Source organism: Danio aesculapii, chromosome 8 (genome assembly GCF_903798145.1).
Source record: "Danio aesculapii chromosome 8, fDanAes4.1, whole genome shotgun sequence".
In the NCBI taxonomy this organism is placed as follows: Eukaryota; Metazoa; Chordata; class Actinopteri; order Cypriniformes; family Danionidae; genus Danio; species Danio aesculapii.
Window position 1 is genome coordinate 687251 of NC_079442.1, and position 18129 is coordinate 705379.

An 18129-nucleotide genomic window follows, 5' to 3' on the forward strand; every position below is an offset into this window, starting at 1 on the left:
CTATCTATCTATCTATCTATCTATCTATCTATCTATCTATCTATCTATCTATATATATATATATATATATATATATATATATATATATATATACGGTATAGTATAATTTTTTTTAAATAATCAAAATATTATTAATAATAAAAACACTGACTTTTATTTTTAAATATTCTAGCCAAGCAAAAAATATAATAGGAAATACTGTTAAAAAATTATTTACTCTGTAAAGCATCACTTGGGAAATAAACAAAACAAAATAAACACTTTTAAAGCATTTTAAGGATATAAATAAAGTCCTGATAAAAATAACACCGACGTCATCGCGTATGACCAATGAGAGACGACTACGGTTGCAGTAGCTCCGCCCCCTTCTTAGCTCCATGTTCAGCGGTCGGGTTCCTATCCAGCGACTCTTCTGTTCCGCAGTCATGGGCTCAACAAAGGTACAGTTAAACACTGAGATATGCTGTACTGTGAGGTGTTTTCTGCTGTTTATCAGTCTGTGTACCGCTGCTGCTGCTGAGCGCGGAGTGATTCATCTGAAGAGCTGAAGAGCAGCTCAGTGTTGCATTGACAACTTCCGCGTCACATGCGGAGAGCAGAGCGTGATGGTTATCAGTGTAAACAGCCCTGTGTGTGTGTGTGTGTGTGTGTGTGTGTGTGTGTGTGTGTGTGTGTGTGTGTGTGTGTGTGTGTGTGTGTCTTTCTTTCTCTCTTTGTGTAAGTGTGTTTTTTGTGTGTGATTATGATGATTGTGTGTGTGATGTTTATGAGAAGATGATGATCATTATATTATTATTGTGTGTGTGTGTGTGTGTGTGTGTGTGTGTGTGTGTGTGTGTGTGTGTGTGTGTGTGTGTGTGTGTGTGTGTCTGTCTGTCTGTCTGTCTGTCTGTCTGTCTGTCTGTCTGTCTTTCTTACTTACTCCATGTGTGTGTATGTCTGTGTTTTTTTCTCCCTGTGTGTATGTGTGTGTGAGACGATTGTGTATATATGATTGTGTGTGTATGATGATAATGATTATGATTGTGTGTGTGTGTGTGTGTGTGTGTGTGTGTGTGTTTCTGTTTCTGTTTCTGCTTCTGCTGTAGGTGCTCCGAGAGCCAGTGGAGATCTCTCAGCTGTACCGGGATCAGTGCCGTTTCCCCGGCTTGTGTCGTGCTGATGTGGGTCCGGTGATCACCTCACGATACGGCGGACAGTACAGCAACATCTACACAGGTATAAACAGACCACAAACAAACATTTAGTGCCTGCATTTACACATTTCCTGACATATTGACCTTGAAATGGAGCATTACTAGCACGATCAGCTCTGGACACTGCTGTTTTTGTCATTGACCATCACAGATAAATGAATACTGATTAGATATTTGTGTTTCAGAGTGGACTCAGCGGGATCTGGAGAGGAACGAGAGTGTGAAGTTTTGTCGGCAGTACATTGTGTTTCATGATGACAAATCAGTGGTTTATTCCGGACCCTCAGGAAACTGCACTGAGATCAAGGGAGAGTAAGTTCATCGCTTTACCCATAATGCACCATCAGGTAGAGACAGGGGCTGTGTTCCAATTTGCATACTGTCTGTCCTAAATAGTATTGGAAAATACCATTAGGGTGTCCCCTACTGTAGTGTGTTGACAAGAGTGTGGTGGATGATCTACTATTTCCGGTATGTGAAGTGAAGAAGCGTCTGTATTTGGGCTGGACGATGTGGCAAAAATACAATCTTAAAAATGATTTTCCATATTGAACAGTAATAATATATATTTCAACAACAGTCGTTAATGCTTCGAAATTTAAAAAAGTATCCTAACAATGACTGAAACCACCAACAATTAGAGGCTCCATTGAATGCTGTAACATATAGAGTTTATATGGCAGAAAATTTGTTACATCTCTAATATCAACACACTTCTAGATTCCCATGCGTGCACATTTCTGCTGTGTGATTGGCTCTTAGATCAATATAGAGTCAAAAAGTCCAGAGCTTGTCATTGTTATTGATCAAGATTCAATACAATATCGTTTATTGGTCTAGACCTGGGGCCTCATGTACAAAGACTTGCACTGAATTCATACTAAAACATTGCGTATGGACAAAGCTGTAAATGTGTGTACGCAGTAAAAACTTCAGATGTATGAAACACTGAGTACGCTGAATCCCACGCAGATTCTCTTTGTACATCTGAATTAACGTGAAACTGAGCACACGAGCGCAAAACCCCTCCCTGCCTCCTTCATTTACAGAATCGAAAACAATAAAGCAAATACTCCAACATCAATACAATAATTATCAAATGTAAACATAATAATAATCATATCATCCAATCAACCTATTTAATCCAAACATAATGGAAGAAATCACAACAATGATTATTCTTCAGACTATATAATCGTACAATCAAAATCTATAATCGTTGCATTCCTAATACTTACGCAGTTTAAACCAACATATGAATGTGTCTGACTGTAGAAGAAGCCTACTTCAGCAATGCGCTGATTCTGTTGTGCTCTGAAATACAACATTTGGGTATGCTTGTAAAAAAAGCCACGTTGTGCAATGCAGTGATGTTATGTAGTTTAAAATACAATATATCAACATTTTAATGTAGAAAAACCCAACGTGGGTGTCTTAAGGGGCTAAAATACAGCATATGGGCTCTCATATTGCTGCTGTGTCATCACTCATATTGCAAGTCAGATCTCTCCGGCCCCTCATTTGGGATGCTTTTCTTGAACTGGCCCCCATGACAAACTAACTGAATAGCCCTGGCCTTGATGTAGTCCATACTCTTACTGCTTATATTACCCACAATGCATTGCATGATGCACATGAATGTGATTAGAACTACAAACATGGTGGACACACGAGGCCAACCGTCATGTAGAGAGACTTCTGAATGTGTTTGGATGATTAATTATTAATATCTAGCCTACTGGAACGTGTTTAAAAGTGTTATTTGTATATCACGGTTTCATTACTATTTAAATGATTTTAACTTTAAATATGTGTATTTATTTATTTGTAATCATCTTTGTTTATGATATATTAGTAGATCATGAAGATAATGAAAATGTCAGATTTAATGACAGTGTTCAATATGTTGGTGTGTCTGTGTGGTTCAGGCTGCTCAGTGTGGATTCTCCATCCGGTGAAATGAAGGCTGTGCTGAGAGAAAACACCATTAAAGGAGAAGAAAAGCAGTTCCTGGAGGTCAGAGCGCTCGCTTATTCACCTACAATATGACTGTGACTTTACACCTGATTTCACCATTCACTCCCGGAGGAAACCCACACCAACATGGGGAGAACATGCAAACTCCACACAGCAACACCAACTGACCCAGCCGGGACTCAAATCAGCAACCTTCTTGCTGTGAGGTAACATTGTTAACCACTGAGCCACCGTGTCACCCTACTGTCATCATGGCAAATACAAAAAGAAATAAGTTATTAGAAATGAGTTATTAAAACAATTATGTTTACAAATGTGTTGGAAAAAATCTCTCCAGCAAACAGAAATTCGGATTAAAAATGTCAATATAATTGGCATATAATTCTAACGTCAACCCTATATAAAATATATTAATATGTGCGTTGGTCGAAGTTCCAGTGTCACGATTGCAGTACAATCAATGGAGCATTACAGACCTTAAAATGGAACATTAGCGCCTCACAGCAAGAAGGTCACTGGTTCGAGTCCCGGCTGGGTCAGTTGTGGTTTCTGTGTGGAGTTTGCATGTTCTCCTCGTGTTGGTGCAGGTTTCCTCCGGTTGCTCCGGTTTCCCCTACAAGTCCAAAGACGTGGAAATGAGTAAGCTAAATTGTCCGTAGTGTATGAGTGTGTGTGGGTGTTTCCCAGTGATGGGTTGCAGCTGAAAGGACATCCGCTGTGCAAAACATATGCTGGATAAGTTGTTTGTAAACAGAAGTTTGGGAAGTGTATAACACAATGCAATTAATTTTTACTAGAAATGGGAATTTGAAGTCTCTAATGCAAATTAATAACAAAAAGAACGACTTGATATTAGATTTTAGAAAGGATTTTTTTCTGGCACTGATTGCCCCATTACTATGTTTTAATTTATTTTATGTATTTTGTATTATTTTAAATTTTTTTTTTCATCTTTTTTTTTTATTTTCACATTTCTTTTTATTTAATGTTTTTTTATTTTAATTAATATTCCTGGATGTTTTTTTTTTGCGTTTATTGCAATGATATTGGATATATTTTGTGTCTGAATTTGCATTAATATTTCATGTATTGTTCCAATGCTTATAATAATAATAATAATAATAATAATAATAATAATAATAATAATAATAATAATAATAATAATAATAATAATTAAAGACTGTTTGCATCCAAAGATGCAATTTTCAATGCAGAATTACTGACTTAAGTAAACATTAAAGTGTTAATTACTGACATTAAGCGTTAAATTACTGACTTTAGCAAACGTTTTATAGTCAAAAACGTTCATTCAAGCAATTTACAGGCTTGACTCTGCTCTGTCTGTCTAGATCTGGCACAAGAACAGGAAACTGAAGTGCCTTAATCTGACCACCCTCAACAAACACGGCAAAGTCTATGAAGACGGTAAGACAAAAACAACATATTTAACAACACAACAGAATTGACTAAATAAGCATAATAATTAGTGCTGTCAAAATTAGGGAGTTAACGCATGCGATTAATTAGAAATATTTAACACGTTAAAAATGAACGCAGTTAATGCAGTTGCAGTTTTTTTTTTCCTGTTGTGGCCGACGTGTGTTCAACGTGCAAAGACATATGGATAAGACCAAGTTTTCAGGTGTTTCATTTTTTATTTTTCGAGTTGAACTGCAGTTCGGCAGTTTCACTTTCATATTGATCATGTGCCCGTGACCATTATTGGATGAGAACATCCAACATTTTAGATAAATATCTGAGAGTTCTTCATCCTCCATAAGACATCATTCAGATAATATTCAAATCATTATTCACAATAATAATAATAATAACAATAATAATAACAATAATAATAATAACAATAATAATCATAATAATAATAATAATAACAATAATATTTGTAAAGATTACGAGGGCAAACCATATTTTTAATAACATGCACAGATGATTTGTTCACCACAAAACTAGCAGTGTGAGCTAACTAAATCAATACGGTTAGTTTTTAATTCCATGTGTACTTATATTAATGATAATAATAATATTGAAAAACCTTTGAATAAACATCTCTGTCCTCAGATCAGTTTGGCTGTTTGGTCTGGTCTCATTCGGAGACGCACCTCCTCTACATTGCGGAGAAGAAACGGCCGAAGACTGAATCCTACTTCCAGGTTTGAGGAAAACACACACACACAGATACACGCACATACGCTGATGATGATGATGAAGATTTAATGACTGTTTTCTTTATCATTCTAACAGCAGGGGCCGGAGACCAGCCTGACCCCCGATGAAGAGGAGCCCATCAAGACTGACAAGAAGGAGGAAACCGTCCCGGTGTGTGTGTGTGCGTGCGTGCGTGCGCGTGTGGGTGCACGTCAGGGTCATCAGTTTGATTTGTGTTAAGTGAGTCTCTCACTTTGTGTGTTTGTGTGTGTGTGTGTGTGTGTGTGTGTGTGTGTGTGTGTGTGTGTGTGTGTCTCAGGGTCATCAGTTTGAGTATTATGAGGACTGGGGTGAAGCTCTGGTCAGTAAGAGCAGTCCAGTGCTGTGTGTTCTGGACATCGAGGGCAGCAACATCTCTGTGCTGGAGGGAATCCCGTCCGCCGTCTCTCCCGGACAGGTGTGTGTGTGTGTGTTTGTGTTTGTGTGTGTGTGTGTGTGTATTTGTTATAATCACATCACTTGATATAAACACTTTGGTTGACATTCTCCCTTTGAACGTGTCATCAGAGGGGGAAAGCCCCGCCCACTAGTGGCCACCTCTCCATCTCATTAGCATAAACAGCAGCCCTGAGTGAGAAGCAGCCGTCTGTCCATTAGCCATTAGAGTGTTTGAGCTGCTGAAGATAATGTCAGCATAGACTAAGAGGATTATAGATGTGGAGTTTTAGATGAACAGAGACAGGAGTCTCCACAGACTGAAGCACACATGCCCACCTGACCAGCACTCACAACACACACACACTGCTGTTTTACATCTGTCGCTATGCTGATGCACAGCCATCTGTAGCTCCGCCCTCTCCTGAAAAGAGCACAATCTCATTTGCATTTAAAGCAACAGTCACCAAAAAGTCATCAAAGTCTGAAAGGGTCCGTTTCAGAGAGCTGGAGAACATTATCTGTGTGTATTCTCAGCTCAAACTTCACTGCACACACTAGAGACATCAGATTTTACAGCTTGTATGAAGCAGTATAACAGATCTCTTTTAAAGTAACCCCTTGATTGTGAGCTGATGTGTGTTTGTGTGTGTGCTACTGCAGGCGTTCTGGGCTCCTGCTGACACCGGTTTGGTGTTTGTGGGCTGGTTTCACGAGCCCTTCAGACTCGGCCTCAAATACTGCGCCAACAGAAGGTGAATTTCTGCACGATGGAGATCAGATGTGCTCTCTCTCTGTTGTTGTACTGTTGAGCTGTTTTCCAGCATGCTGACATCAGTGTGTTTTCTGCAGGTCGTCTCTGTTTTATGTGGACCTGGCCAGCGGGAAATGCGGTAAGATCTCCTGTGCAGCTTTACATCTTAGTTTTCCTATTCACAAGATCGTAATGAAGCGTTTAACGCTCATCAGCATCTTAAATCTTTGAAATGTTTTAATATTTACATTATTTTAAAAAATGTATGTACATTTATATTATCTTTGCATAAAAAAAACAACAACAAATGACCGCTCATATATATGTATATATCTATATATGTGTATGTATATATGTCTAAGTTCCCTTAGAGTTTTGTGTGTGTGTGTGCGCGTGTCCTCAGATCAGCTCTCCAGTGACTCCAGCTCTGTCTGTTCTCCTCGTCTGAGTCCTGATCACTGCAGGATTGTGTATCTGGAGTCGGGCATCTACGGTCCACATCTACAGTGCAGCCGACTCTGCATGGTGTGTATATATGTGTGTGTGTGTGTGTGTGTGTGTAACATATCTTATTTATAACTCAAAGGTTTTAAAGTAAATGCTGAGTGAGTGATGACAGAATGTTCACTTTCGGGTAAACTACTGTCCCTTTAAGACATTCCATCATGTTGTGTATCTGAAAATAAACTAACAATTTGCAGCTTTGTGTAATTTTGTAAACATCAACATAAGCATGGATCCCTGTGTTTTGCTTTTTTGATATACACTCACCGGCCACTTTATTAGGTACACCTCACTAGTACTGGGTCAGACCCCATTTTGCCTCCAGAACTGCCTTAATCCTTCATGTCAGAGATTCAACAAGCTGCTGGAAATATTCCTCAGAGATTTTGCTCCATATTGACATGATAGCATCACGCAGTTGCTGCAGATTTGTCGGCTGCACATCCATGATGCCAATCTCCCATTCCACCACATCCCAAAGGTGCTCTATTGGATTGAGCTCTGGTGACTGTGGAGGCCATTTGAGTACAGTGAACTCATTGTCATGTTCAAGAAACCAGTCTGGAATGATTGGCGCTTTATGACATGGTGCGTTATCCTGCTGGAAGTAGCCATCAGAAGATGGAGACACTGTGCTCATAAAGGGATGGACATGGTCAGCAACAATACTCAGGTAGGCTGTGGTGTTGACACCATGCTCAATTGGTACTAATGAACCCAAAGAAAATCTCCCCCACACCATTACACCACCACCACCAGCAGCCTGAACCGCTGATACAAGGCAGGATGGATCCATGCTTTCATGTTGTTGAGGCCAAATTGTGAGCCGAGCATCCGAATGTGTCAGCAGAAATGGAGACTCATCAGACCAGGCAACGTTTCTCCAATCTTCTATTGTCCAGTTTTGGTGAGCCTGTGTGAATTGTAGCCTCAGTTTCCTGTTCTTAGCTGACAGGAGCGGCACCCGGTGTGGTCTTCTGCTGCTGTAGCCCATCCGCCTCAAGGTTGGACATGTTGTGTGTTCAGAGATGCTCTTCTGCAGACCTCGGTTGTAACGAGTGCTTATTTGAGTTACTGTTGCCTTTCTATCAGCTGGAACCAGTCTGGCCATTCTCCTCTGGCATCAACAAGGCATTTGCGCCCACAGAACTGCCGCTCACTGGATATTTCCTCTTTATCATTCTCTGTAAACCCTAGAGATGGCTGTGCGTGAAAATCCCAGTAGATCAGCAGTTTCTGAAATACTCAGACCAGCCTGTCTGGCAGCAACAACCATGCCACGTTCAAAGTCTCTTAAATCCCCTTTCTTCCCCATTCTGATGCTCGCTTTGACCTGCAGCAGATCATCTTGACCATGTGCTAGACTGTTGGTCTTCACGTTTTCCTCATATTAACATATTTCTAATTAAATGGAAATTGAGGACATTTTCAGAAGCTTGTTGTTGTTTCTTAAAAACATAGCTCAGTGAAGCAGCTCTTGACAGATCAATAGTGCATAAAATGAGATTTCAACGTAAAGCTTGACCCTTCTGTAATGAGCAGAGCTTCACGTGCGCTTTATAATGTGATGCTGTAATCAAACTGAGCTCATATAGTGAAGTGTTGCTGTGCTGTGTTTACAGTTTGACTGGTACACCAAAAAGACCAGCGTTGTGGTTGAATGTGGTGCAGAGACCCAAAGACGGTATGTGTGTGTGTGTGTGTGTGTGTGTGTGTGTTTGACACTGTTTTCATCATATTTGTTTCATTATACTAAAGACATGTTAATATTGCCTATTTAAAAGCAAGATAAAAAGGGTTATTCTGATTAATATGGTGTGTGTGTGTGTGTGTGTGTGTATATATATATGTATATATATATGTATGTATATGTATATGTGTTTGTGTGTATGTATTTGTGCGTTAATGTGTGTGTGATCTGCATGTGTAATTGTGTATGCATTTGTGCACGTGTGATGGTGTGTATTTGTGCATGCTTGTGTGGTGTATGTGTGTGTGCATCTGTGCATGCACATGTATGCATGTTTATATGTGTGTTTGTGTGTGATGTGCATGTATGATGCATGCGCAATGTGTGTAATGATTGTGTATGTGTGTATATTTGTGTGTGTGAGTATGTTTAAATGTGTATGTATGTATTTGTGTGTGATGTGGATGTATGATGCATGCATATTTGTGATGTGTTTGTGTGTATGTATTTGTGCATGTGTGATACGGTGTGTTATGTGTGTGTGTATTTGTGCATGTGTGTATTTGTGCGTGTTTGTGTGTGTGTATTTGTTCTTGTATGTGTGATGTGCATGTATGATATGTACCTATGTGTGGTGTGTGTGTGTATTTGTGCATGTGTGTGCGTATGTGTGTGCATATGTGTGTGCATATTTGTGTGTGTTTGGCCGTGTGTATTTGTGCATGTGTGGGGTGTGCATGTTTGAACGTGTGTGTGTGTGTGTGTTTGTCAGATGGTTTCACTGGGATCTACAGCTCTCTGCTGTCTCCTCGCTGCTGGTCTGCTGATAGTGAGCGTGTGCTGTTCTGCAGCGCTCAGAGGAGCAGGAAGGTACACACACTGCATTCATATATCATATCATACAAAGTAATATATAATAATTTATAGCTAATGTACGTGTTGTCTATGCTATACATTAACCCTTGTGTGCTGTTGGGTCATTTTCCTCCACTATGGGGTGTTGTTGAGTCTTCATTTGGTCACAACTTTCTCTGTGTTTCAGCAAATGTGATGATTTTTGCTGACAGATCTCTTTTTTGACACACATATTTTTGGCAAATGCTTTGACAGTTTCGATTATATGCTGTCATGGCTTTGCAATAAAACACAGCATAACCCAAGGGGGGTCCGTTTGAACATTACACAAGGGTTAAGCATAAAAAAGCTAAAATACAAACATGTAATAACAGAACACTTTGTTTTGCAGGATCTGTTTGTTGTTGACACCTCGAGCCGTGAAGTCACGTGCCTCACCTCTCGTATGTACAGTAGTCTCAGTATCTGCTATATTGTGCTGTACTGTACTGTATTATCTTGTGCTGTATTATATTTAATCTCTGTGCTGCTGCAGAATCTCAGGAGGGGAGCTGGAGTCTGTTGAACATCCACAGAGATCTGATGGTCATCAGCTGCTCTTCACCAAACTCTCCTCCAGACCTGGTGCTCACACACATATTCATCACCTGCAATACTAAACACTGCATTACACAATACTAAACACTGCATTATACGTCATTGTAAATGAGAACTGGTTCTCAATTGACTTACCTGGTTGAATAAAGGTTATTGTTAACCCACATGACATATAATGCATTATAACCCAGCTGTGGACAGACATAAGCTAATGCTGTGGTGTGTTGTGCAGCGGGTTGGTTTTCTGCCAGCGAAAGGCTCTGAAAGCAAGATTTCCTGGGTCACATTAGAGGAAGCTCAACCTCAGAGCGACATCAGCTGGCAGACGCTCAACTTCAGCCCACCGCCCGAGCAGGACAACAAACAATACTGTAAGAACAACACACTTCATTGATCATGACATCACCTATATACTATGGATCTGCAGGTTGACTATGCTTAAATATAATAACTTTAACTGTTTAGAGCTATTAGTTACTAGTTAATTAAAGTTATTAGTAACTAATAACCTTCAGAATTTGATTGTAATGTGATAAAGTGCCCCTTCTGTAAAGCTGCTTTGAAACTTACAAACAGTTATTGTGAAAAGCAATAAACAAATGAACTTGAATTGAATAGTGGTGTAACGGCTTACAAATCTCAGGGTTCAGATCACATTACGGTCTTAGAGTCACAGATCTAATCATGTTTCAGATCAGCCAAAACCAGTGCTGCACAACGCTTTTGTTTTTAACAAGCATGATTAAGATCTTGTCATTTTAATAAAAAAAATAAATCAAGAAATGAGCAGCTGAATAAAAACAAACACTGAAATATTCAATACTGTGAAAAATGATCTGCACTACTGTTGCTGACAATGCTAAATGTATAAATCTAACATTAGAATCTTGAACAACATGTCGTATTTATTTTCCGTCTCTTTATTATTGATGATTCAGTAACTCGCTCATAAACACTTCACGTTTCGTTACTAGATCTTTAAACATCAGTGTTTACATCTGAACTATATTGTTTTGGTACTTCCGTGTTATTTGATTGTAGTTTTGTAACTAATCTGAAACGAATCTCTCGATCTAATGCAGATTTGAGTGCAGTGGTAAATAAACACAAGCAATAGCAAAGCAAAAATAATAATCAAGCTTGAACTATTTTAATATGTGTTCATTATTCCATGGAAATTCAGTGGAAGTCTGAAAAAAAGGGAATTTTACGTTTGGCTTAGAGTGGGAACCGTGCATTTTGAGAGATGTAAACAATAACAATGATCCCAGCTGATTTCCTGTTTTCCATTTTTAATTTCTGAAGCTTCTGAGAATCCAAAAACAGCCACATATTGATCATTAATGTTATGATCGCTGTTTTAGCATTAAGGCATGACTGAACTGATCTTGTCACAGTTAGGATAACAAGCAGGAAATGTTCAGTGGCCAATGACATGACCATATTGAAATGGTCTATATCAGTGTAAATAATGATCTGATTCTGTCCACTTTTGAACACTTCTGGCGATGATGTAAAACTGTAAGTGTGCTGGAAGTGCTTTGGTCATATTTTGTACTAAAATACAAATAAAAAATACAAATATATACAAATAAAATCCCCTGTGTGTTCTTCATCAGCGGGTTTGGACTTTGATGGTGTTCTGCTGAAGCCAAAGGACACACCAGCTGACAGCAAACTACCTCTCATCGTCATGCCACACGGTCGGTTCATTACTGCCCTTAATTAATCAGGAATATTTGAACTAATATTTCAACGGATCTAAATATGATTTTAACATCTGTTTTGGTTTGTATTTGTGTGGCTGTGTGTGTGTGCGTGTGTGTGTGCGTGTGTGTGTGTGTGTGTGTGTGTGTGTGTGTGTGTGTATCAGGCGGGCCTCACTCGGTGCTGGTGTCGGAGTGGATCTTGTCGACTGCAGTTCTGTGTAAGATGGGCTTCAGTGTTCTGCTGGGTGAGAAACTCCATCAGCTCATCAACACACACTCGCTTAATAACGCTTATAAAACAGTGTGTACAAATGCTCAACAATGGTGGGAGTTTAGGAGACATAAAACTTGAAAAAGTGAGTGAATGAATGAGTGAGGGTGAATAAATGAGAGAAGAATGAGTACGTTAATGAATAATTGAATTAAATGAGGGAATGAATGAATGAGCGAATGAATACTTGAATAAATGAGTGTGTGAATAATTGAATGAGTGAATGAATAATTGAATAAATAAGCGAGTGAATGAATGAAAGAATTATTGAATACATGAGTGAGTGAACGAATCAGTGAATAAATGAGTGAAAGAATGGATGAGTGAATAAATAATTTAATAAATGAGTGAATGAATGAGTAAATAAATAAATAAGTGAATGAATGCTTTAAGGAATAACTGAGTGAATGAATGAATGAATAAATCTTTTAATAATGTAGGGAATGAATGAATGAAAAAATTATTGAATACATGAGTGAGTGAACGAATCAGTGAATAAATGAATGAAAGAATGAATGAGTGAATAAATAATTTAATAAATGAGTGAATGAATGAGTAAATAAATGAATAAGTTAGTGAATTAATGCATTAAGGAATAACTGAGTGAATGAATGAATGAATAAATCTTTTAATAATGGATAGAATGAGTGAATTAATGAATGAATGAATGAATCAGTGAATGAAAGAATTATTGAATACATGAGTAAGTGAACGAATCAATGAATGAAAGAATAAATAATTTAATAAATGAGTGAATGAATGAGTGAATGAATGAGTAAATAAATGAATAAGTTACTGAATGAATGCATTAAGGAATAACAGTGAATGAATGAATCTTTTTATAATGGAGGGAATGAGTGAATTAATGAATGAATGAATGAGTGAATGAAAGAATTATTGAATACATGAGTGAGTGAACGAATCAGTAAATAAATGAATGAAAGAATGAATGAGTGAATGAATAATTTTATAAATGAGTGAATGAATGAGGAAATAAACGAATAAGTTAGTGAATGAATGCATCAAGGAATAACTGAGTGAATGAATGAATGAATGAATAAATATTTTAATAATGGAGGGAATGAGTGAATGAATGAATGAATGAATGAATGAATGAATGAATGAATATTTTAATAATGGAGGGAATGAGTGAATGAATGAATGAATGAATGAATGAATGGGTGGATGAGGGAATGACAGTGAATGAATGAATAAATAAATCATTGAATGTAAATGAGGGAATAAGTGAGTGAATGAGTGAATGAGTGAATGAATGAATGAATGAAAGAATGAATGAATAAATGAATACATCAAAAAAGTGAGTTAAAATTCAATGGAGTGTTTTAAAAATATCACATTATGTCAACAGCGGTGTGTTCATAAAAACATTCTCAGTATAGTCTGAAATATGTCTGATCACACAAACAGAGACACACAATAATTCTCTTTTTCTTTCTCTCTTTCTTTCACTCATGTCTGTGTGTTCTCTAGTGAACTACAGAGGCTCGCTTGGCTTTGGTCAGGATAATATCTTCTCCTTACCAGGAAACATCGGCACTCAGGATGTAAAAGACGTGCAGGTACCATCAAATAAATGAGTGTTTCACACTCTTTGAGATATTGTTCACATGTCCAAGTTAGTAAACACAATCTTAATGAAGAATGTGTACTATTGAATCCTCCTTAGTTTTGCTCATAGTGTGGCGTGGGACTATATTTTCTATAAATAGTTATTATAAACCAATTAAATAGTTTAGATTTTTTTGTGGGGTCCTATAGCATATATGGCCACTGACAAATCAACAGCACAACACACGGATTAAACAAAATATTACAGCACATTCAGATAGGCAAGCAATATATAAATTTTTATTATAAATTTTATATATATAAAACAGTTTTGCACTTATTTTGAATCCTTGTTTATTTTTAAGATGCTTCTTGTCTTTGTGATGTGAAATATTAACGGAATTTATTTATTTTTTATTTATATAAGCAGATAAATAAAGATATTACAACAAATGCTTTGAAAACGTGCACATATATGACAGTCTGTGGTCACACTTAACTATAGGGTTCCATGTTTATGTTATTACAATACCTTCAGATAAAATAGTCATTTAATAACTGAGCAGAAAAGGCTAAACCATATAAATCTGCATAAATAGTTTTGCACTTATTTTTAATCATTATAAGTTTTGCATTTCATATTATTTTTTTAGATAGTTTGCGATTTGTAATGATGTGAAATATTGATTTAAGCAGTGTTTTATCAATCAATCCATCAATAAATTACTAAATTAAATATTTATTAATGTATTTTTGATTCAAGTTGAATCAGCCTTGGTGAGCAGAAAACTCTCATTACAGTCAGTGTATTTGACTGTGTATAATGGATCTGTCTGCTGTCCTCTGCTCAGTTTGCGGTGGACAGTGTTTTGAAGCGAGGCGGCTTTGATGAGCAGAAGGTGGCTGTGATTGGAGGATCTCACGGTGGATTTCTGGCTTGTCATCTGATTGGACAATATCCCGGGTTTTATAAGGCGTGTGTGGCACGAAATCCAGTCACCAATCTGGCATCCATGGTCGGCACCACGGACATCCCAGACTGGTAATGGCACAGATCAGGTTTTTTCTTCCTTATGCTCCACATCCAGTTCTGGATCAAGAACACGCGTAGGAGGGGCTTGATTTTGTCAGAAGGGAACTGATTGGATGGTTGTGGGTTGATGGTGTGCTATTGGTGGATCTCATGTGAGTGAGTTTGGTCCTAGAACACAAAAAATGTAATAATTAAAATAATAAAATAATTATTTAAAATAAGCATCAATTAAAGGCAAATAAAAAGAAAATAATAATAAACAATTTAAATGTACAGTTTTTGCATTGTTTATTTGTTATTTAATGATAAACAACATATGATAAGATATTTTTATTTTATATATCTATTTCAGATTGTTGGTGAACTAATTGTGGTATTCACCTGTGATGTTTGTGTGTGTGATTGTGTATATTTGTGATTATGTGTGTGCATACGTCACTGTGTGTGTGTGTGTGTGTGTATGTTTATGTGTGTGTATGTATTTATGTATATATATATGTGTGTGTGTGTGTCTTCAGGTGTATGGTGGAAGCTGGATATGACTATAAACCAGACATTCAACTTGAACCTGCAGTTCTGGAGCAGATGCTGATCAAGTCACCCATAAAACACGTTGCCAAGGTGAGCGAAATGCAGCATTACTCACTGATTTACAGTATTATTCACTGATTACAGTATATCTGCTGGGCTTATGGTGAAGATGCTTGTGTTTGTTTGATCAGGTGAAGACTCCGGTGCTTCTGCTGCTGGGTGAAGATGACAAGCGAGTCCCTAATAAACAGGGCATTGAATATTACAGAGCTCTGAAGAGTCTGCAGGTCCCTGTAAGGTGCGTACATCCACATTCACTCATTATCAGAGCTGCACGGTTATTATTCTCCCACATTTCCGAATATTAACTTAACAAAATAAATAGGGATGCAATATATATTAGCAGCCATATCGACATCCGAGCATAAATAGTGTTTTTAATCAGAATCAAAGAATTCTCTAAATCGCCCTACTGAAAAAAAACAACCTAAACTAGTCTTAGAGTGGTTGGCTGGTTTTAGCTGGTTAACCAGCCTGGTTTTAGAGGGGTTTTGGCCACTTCCAGGCTGGTTTCCAGCCATTTCCAGCGTGGTCTTAGCTGGTCAGGCTGGGAGATGACCAGCTAAAACCAGCTTGACCAGCCTAGCTATGCTGGGAGCCGACCCAAAACCAGCTATGTCCTGCTTAAAACAGGCTGGTCAAACTGGGGTTAGCTGGTTTTAGCTGGTCATTTTCCAGCCCGACCAGCTAAGACCAGGCTGGAAATGGCTGGAAACCAGCCTGGAAGTGGTCAAAACCACTCTAAAACCAGGCTGGTCAACCAGCTAAAACCAGCCAAACAACCTTGGCTGGTTTAAGCTGTTCTTTTCAGTAGGGCGTGCAGCTCTTCTGTCAATCATTGCTGTGGATCAGTGTTTTACCGGTGTATTTGTGTGTGTGTGTGTGTGTGTGTGTGTGTCCGCAGAGTGTTGTGGTACCCAGGCAATAATCACTCGCTGTCCAAAGTGGACGCAGAATCAGACGGGTTCATGAACGGCGCTCTGTGGATGATCCAGCACCTTTCTCTGTGACATCACTTCCTCTAACCAGCGCTTAACCAAGTGATTTTTAGCTTCTCTTTTTTATTGATTAATAACTGCATCTGTGCTTCAGAATCTGTGTTGAACAGAAGCAGAAACACTGGAGGATTTTCAGAGCTTCATGTGTTGTACATGATGAAATGCAGTCTGTTTTAAAGTTCATCTACAGTAAAAGACAGCAGAAATCAGAAGCAGAAACATGTTTGAGTTCTGTCACTGCTTTCTGTTATTAATGCTTTCGTTTTTAGGGGAACACTTGACTTGAAGTGGTGTCATTAATCCTTTATAATCATGTTATGACGTGTTATAAATGTGAATGAGATTTCATGCACGCTTATGACTTATGAAGTGTCATTTGCTCAGCAATGGTATTTTAAATGCAAAGATGACATTGGTTGTTATGACAACTTGACATAAACAAATACATCACAACCTGTTTTGTCTTTGTCATGACAACTTGATGTTACCAAGACAACAAAACCTGTCATAAATCCGTCATAAACATGACTACCATGAGGCATTATAAATATGTCTTGAATTTTATAACATTAATATTTTTCTTGACCTCAACTACTGTGGCACAAGCTGAATTTGTCATTAAAATGTCATTTAATATCATTTGACAGTCATGAGACTTTTAATAAGACATTTTATTGTCTCATTACAGTTATAAGGCCTCATGACAATCATGTTTATGACGGATTTATGACGAGTTTTGTTGTCTTGGTAACATCAAGTTGTCATAACAAAGTCGAAGACAGGTTGTGATGTCAGGTTGTCATAACGAACCAAGTCATCTTTGCCCTTAAAATGACACAATTGAGCGAATGACACTTAATAACGGGGGTCATAACTCATTCACATTCATGACATCTGTCATAACATAATTATATGGTGTCATGACGATCTTATAAACCCATTTCAGTAAAGTGTTAGCGGTTTCAGTTATTGGTGAGTTATATTTGTGCCATGGTGTTGACTGGTCCTGATGGTGCTCGGGTTTGTGTATTGGGGTTATTCTCTGAGATGTGGACTACTGTAAGTAAATTTCTGCATTGTTTCCAATAAAATCTTCGGACTTTCTGTAATGCGGATTTCATGATTGAAATTTGGTTTGGCGACAGCTGCGAGGAAAAAACTTCAATTGGCGAAAGTGAAGGATAAAAAACCTTGAGAGAAACCAGGCTCAGTTGGGCACGACCATTTCTCCACTGGCCAAACGTCTTGTGCAGCGCTGCAGTCTAGGTGCTGGAGGACACTGGACGTCAGCGAAGACTTGTCTGTCCCTGGAGCATCACAGGAGTCAGATGCATGCTCTCTACTCCTCCATGACCACCACAGCAGCTGCTCAGGATACGGCCTGGTCCAGGATTGTGGAAACCTTGGGATCATCCCTTCACAGGTCTTGGATTGCATCAGTGGCACTGTATAATCTCTGGGGGCCTCGGGATGAGTTTTACTCGTACTGCCATCTGTGCCAGGTTTTACTGGCATGTCAGTTGGCAGAGAAAATTATTACCCCCCCCCGCCCCCCCCCCCCCATTTTCTTCCCAATTTCTGTTTAACACATTTCTAATCATAATAGTTTTAATAACTCATTTCTAATAACTGATTTCCTTTCTCTTTGCCATGATGAGAGATATTAGTATTCAGCTTAAAGTGATATTTAAAGTCAATACTCAATACTACATTTTACTTTAAATCGTCAACATTCTCTGAGTTTGTCCTCTGGACGTAACCTGTCTAATAATATATATACACACACA

General features: G+C 38.2%; 1 protein-coding gene across 1 annotated transcript; it reads left to right on the forward strand.

Annotated features, from left to right (window-relative positions):
• Window positions 1-358: 358 nt before the first annotated feature.
• Window positions 359-17451, forward strand: LOC130234279 (acylamino-acid-releasing enzyme-like). The gene is given in 24 exon segments (XM_056464556.1): window positions 359-440; window positions 1089-1218; window positions 1382-1508; window positions 3125-3212; window positions 4523-4598; window positions 5250-5341; window positions 5433-5507; window positions 5656-5793; window positions 6435-6526; window positions 6624-6664; window positions 6929-7050; window positions 8652-8690; window positions 8692-8713; window positions 9492-9589; window positions 9966-10017; window positions 10110-10198; window positions 10404-10542; window positions 11791-11874; window positions 12045-12125; window positions 13643-13731; window positions 14572-14762; window positions 15272-15374; window positions 15476-15582; window positions 16249-17451. Coding segments are annotated over 24 exon segments (2244 nt in total). The 5' UTR covers window positions 359-377; the 3' UTR covers window positions 16355-17451.
• The last annotated feature ends 678 nt before the right edge of the window (window positions 17452-18129 follow it).